Genomic DNA, 5,000 nt, shown 5'->3' on the forward strand with positions numbered 1-5,000 from the left:
TCTCCGTGTTCTCACCTCTCCCAGGAGCTGGCTCTCCTCCTCCCGGCCCCGGGCCTGGTCCCAGACCGTCAGCTCCAGCACGCGCTCCCTGGACTCCCTCGGCTGCACCGGAGCGTACATGAAGGTCTGGTTCCACCGAGGTTCCACAGACTTCCTCACCGTCTTGGTTCTGCGCATGCTTTTGTCACTGCGAGGAGACAAACGACAGCCAATCACAGAGCAGGACCCGGCGCCCGCCTCTCAGACCAAGACCCGAGGTTCTGCGGGGTCTAGATCACAGCTGAGGAACCGGAGAACCACATCTTGGGACCTTTACCTTCTGTCTGGCAGGAAGTAGATCTTGACGTACGGGTTCCTCGGGCGCCCGTCGTCTCGGACAGGAAGTTCTTTGGCTCCGAGAACCGTGACGATCAGCTGATGTCCGACGTTATCGTACCACAGCTTCACCTGCAAGAGAACCCGGGTTACATCAGCGCAGAACCCTACAGGGGCGGGGAACCCTGGAGAACCACAGGGAACCAGAGGAACCCTGGAGAACAAGAGGGAACCAGAGGAACCCTGGAGAACAACAGAGGGAACCAGAGGAACCCTGGAGAACCACAGTGGGAACCAGAGGAACCCTGGAGAACCACAGGGAACCAGAGGAGCCCTGGAGAACCACAGGGAACCAGAGGAACCCTGGAGAACCACAGGGAACCAGAGGAACCCTGGAGAACAACAGAGGGAACCAGAGGAACCCTGGAGAACCACAGGGGAACCAGAGGGACCCTGGAGAACAAGAGGGAACCAGAGGAACCCTGGAGAACCACAGGGGGAACCAGAGGAACCCTGGAGAACCACAGGGAACCAGAGGAACCCTGGAGAACAAGAGGGAGCCAGAGGAACCCTGGAGAACACGAGGGAACCAGAGGAACCCTGGAGAACAACAGAGGGAACCGGAGGAACCCTGGAGAACAACAGAGGGAACCAGAGGAACCCTGGAGAACAACAGAGGGAACCGGAGGAACCCTGGAGAACAACAGGGAGCCAGAGGAACCCTGGAGAACACGAGGGAACCAGAGGAACCCTGGAGAACAACAGAAGGAACCAGAGGAACCCTGGAGAACACGAGGGAACCAGAGGAACCCTGGAGAACAACAGGGAGCCAGAGGAACCCTGGAGAACAAGAGGGAACCAGAGGAACCCTGGAGAACAACAGAAGGAACCAGAGGAACCCTGGAGAACACGAGGGAACCAGAGGAACCCTGGAGAACAACAGGGAGCCAGAGGAACCTTGGGGGAGTGGAACAGACCAGAAAACGTTCTACATCGTAACAGAACCGTTCTCTAAACCTCTGAGCTGCAGAACCACGTTTACCTCGTCTGTGTGAATCTGAGAACCATCAGAACCAAAACAACGTTCCACCAAAACAAGGTTCCACCAAAACAAGGTTCCACCAAAACAAGGTTCCACAAAACAAGGTTCCACCAAAACAAGGTTCCACCAAAACAAGGTTCCACCAAAACAAGGTTCCACCAAAACAACTCCTCTAAACCTACAGACAGACGCCTCACTCCTCTAAACCTACAGACAGACGTCTCACTCCTCTCTAAACCTACAGACAGACGTCTCACTCCTCTCTAAACCTACAGACAGACGTCTCACTCCTCTAAACCTACAGACAGACGTCTCACTCCTCTCTAAACCTACAGACAGACGTCTCACTCCTCTCTAAACCTACAGACAGACGTCTCACTCCTCTCTAAACCTACAGACAGACGTCTCACTCCTCTCTAAACCTACAGACAGACGTCTCACTCCTCTCTAAACCTACAGACAGACGTCTCACTCCTCTAAACCTACAGACAGACGTCTCACTCCTCTCTAAACCTACAGACAGACGTCTCACTCCTCTCTAAACCTACAGACAGACGTCTCACTCCTCTCTAAACCTACAGACAGACGTCTCACTCCTCTAAACCTACAGACAGACGTCTCACTCCTCTAAACCTACAGACAGACGTCTCACTCCTCTAAACCTACAGACAGACGTCTCACTCCTCTAAACCTACAGACAGACGTCTCACTCCTCTCTAAACCTACAGACAGACGTCTCACTCCTCTCTAAACCTACAGACAGACGTCTCACTCCTCTAAACCTACAGACAGACGTCTCACTCCTCTAAACCTACAGACAGACGTCTCACTCCTCTAAACCTACAGACAGACGTCTCACTCCTCTAAACCTACAGACAGACGTCTCACTCCTCTAAACCTACAGACAGACGTCTCACTCCTCTCTAAACCTACAGACAGACGTCTCACTCCTCTAAACCTACAGACAGACGTCTCACTCCTCTAAACCTACAGACAGACGTCTCACTCCTCTAAACCTACAGACAGACGTCTCACTCCTCTAAACCTACAGACAGACGTCTCACTCCTCTAAACCTACAGACAGACGTCTCACTCCTCTAAACCTACAGACAGACGTCTCACTCCTCTCTAAACCTACAGACAGACGTCTCACTCCTCTAAACCTACAGACAGACGTCTCACTCCTCTAAACCTACAGACAGACGTCTCACTCCTCTAAACCTACAGACGTCTCACTCCTCTAAACCTACAGACAGACGTCTCACTCCTCTAAACCTACAGACAGACGTCTCACTCCTCTAAACCTACAGACAGACGTCTCACTCCTCTAAACCTACAGACGTCTCACTCCTCTAAACCTACAGACAGACGTCTCACTCCTCTCTAAACCTACAGACAGACGTCTCACTCCTCTCTAAACCTACAGACAGACGTCTCACTCCTCTAAACCTACAGACAGACGTCTCACTCCTCTCTAAACCTACAGACAGACGTCTCACTCCTCTAAACCTACAGACAGACGTCTCACTCCTCTCTAAACCTACAGACAGACGTCTCACTCCTCTCTAAACCTACAGACAGACATCTCACTCCTCTAAACCTACAGACAGACGTCTCACTCCTCTAAACCTACAGACAGACGTCTCACTCCTCTAAACCTACAGACAGACGTCTCACTCCTCTAAACCTACAGACAGACGTCTCACTCCTCTCTAAACCTACAGACAGACGTCTCACTCCTCTCTAAACCTACAGACAGACGTCTCACTCCTCTAAACCTACAGACAGACGTCTCACTCCTCTAAACCTACAGACAGACGTCTCACTCCTCTCTAAACCTACAGACAGACGTCTCACTCCTCTAAACCTACAGACAGACGTCTCACTCCTCTCTAAACCTACAGACAGACGTCTCACTCCTCTAAACCTACAGACAGACGTCTCACTCCTCTCTAAACCTACAGACAGACGTCTCACTCCTCTCTAAACCTACAGACAGACGTCTCACTCCTCTCTAAACCTACAGACAGACGTCTCACTCCTCTCTAAACCTACAGACAGACGTCTCACTCCTCTAAACCTACAGACAGACGTCTCACTCCTCTCTAAACCTACAGACAGACGTCTCACTCCTCTCTAAACCTACAGACAGACGTCTCACTCCTCTCTAAACCTACAGACAGACGTCTCACTCCTCTAAACCTACAGACAGACGTCTCACTCCTCTAAACCTACAGACAGACGTCTCACTCCTCTAAACCTACAGACAGACGTCTCACTCCTCTCTAAACCTACAGACAGACGTCTCACTCCTCTAAACCTACAGACAGACGTCTCACTCCTCTAAACCTACAGACAGACGTCTCACTCCTCTCTAAACCTACAGACAGACGTCTCACTCCTCTAAACCTACAGACAGACGTCTCACTCCTCTAAACCTACAGACAGACGTCTCACTCCTCTAAACCTACAGACAGACGTCTCACTCCTCTAAACCTACAGACAGACGTCTCACTCCTCTAAACCTACAGACAGACGTTTCACTCCTCTCTAAACCTACAGACAGACGTCTCACTCCTCTAAACCTACAGACAGACGTCTCACTCCTCTCTAAACCTACAGACAGACGTCTCACTCCTCTCTAAACCTACAGACAGACGTCTCACTCCTCTAAACCTACAGACAGACGTCTCACTCCTCTCTAAACCTACAGACAGACGTCTCACTCCTCTAAACCTACAGACAGACGTCTCACTCCTCTCTGAACCTACAGACAGACGTCTCACTCCTCTCTAAACCTACAGACAGACGTTTCACTCATCTAAACCTACAGACAGACGTCTCACTCCTCTAAACCTACAGACAGACGTCTCACTCCTCTCTAAACCTACAGACAGACGTCTCACTCCTCTAAACCTACAGACAGACGTCTCACTCCTCTCTAAACCTACAGACAGACGTCTCACTCCTCTCTAAACCTACAGACAGACGTCTCACTCCTCTCTAAACCTACAGACAGACGTCTCACTCCTCTCTAAACCTACAGACAGACGTCTCACTCCTCTAAACCTACAGACAGACGTCTCACTCCTCTCTAAACCTACAGACAGACGTCTCACTCCTCTCTAAACCTACAGACAGACGTCTCACTCCTCTAAACCTACAGACAGACGTCTCACTCCTCTCTAAACCTACAGACAGACGTCTCACTCCTCTAAACCTACAGACAGACGTCTCACTCCTCTCTAAACCTACAGACAGACGTCTCACTCCTCTCTAAACCTACAGACAGACGTCTCACTCCTCTAAACCTACAGACAGACGTCTCACTCCTCTCTAAACCTACAGACAGACGTCTCACTCCTCTAAACCTACAGACAGACGTCTCACTCCTCTAAACCTACAGACAGACGTCTCACTCCTCTCTAAACCTACAGACAGACGTCTCACTCCTCTAAACCTACAGACAGACGTCTCACTCCTCTAAACCTACAGACAGACGTCTCACTCCTCTAAACCTACAGACAGACGTCTCACTCCTCTAAACCTACAGACAGACGTCTCACTCCTCTAAACCTACAGACAGACGTCTCACTCATCTAAACCTACAGACAGACGTCTCACTCCTCTCTAAACCTACAGA

At 50.7% G+C, this 5,000-nt stretch overlaps 1 protein-coding gene across 1 annotated transcript in view; it reads right to left on the reverse strand.

The window, feature by feature from the left end:
• Positions 1 to 5,000, reverse strand: part of LOC310966290 (regulating synaptic membrane exocytosis protein 2-like) — a gene marked incomplete at both ends in the record, with an annotated part of 18,195 nt that overhangs the window by 7,426 nt on the left and 5,769 nt on the right. Inside the window, 2 exon segments of the mRNA XM_083940872.1 lie at positions 16 to 187; positions 317 to 447. Coding sequence (XP_083796998.1) covers positions 16 to 187; positions 317 to 447 — 303 coding nt within the window.

The sequence above is a fragment of the Echiichthys vipera genome (assembly GCF_963691815.1).
Source record: "Echiichthys vipera genome assembly, contig: SCAFFOLD_151, whole genome shotgun sequence".
In the NCBI taxonomy this organism is placed as follows: domain Eukaryota; kingdom Metazoa; phylum Chordata; class Actinopteri; order Perciformes; family Trachinidae; genus Echiichthys; species Echiichthys vipera.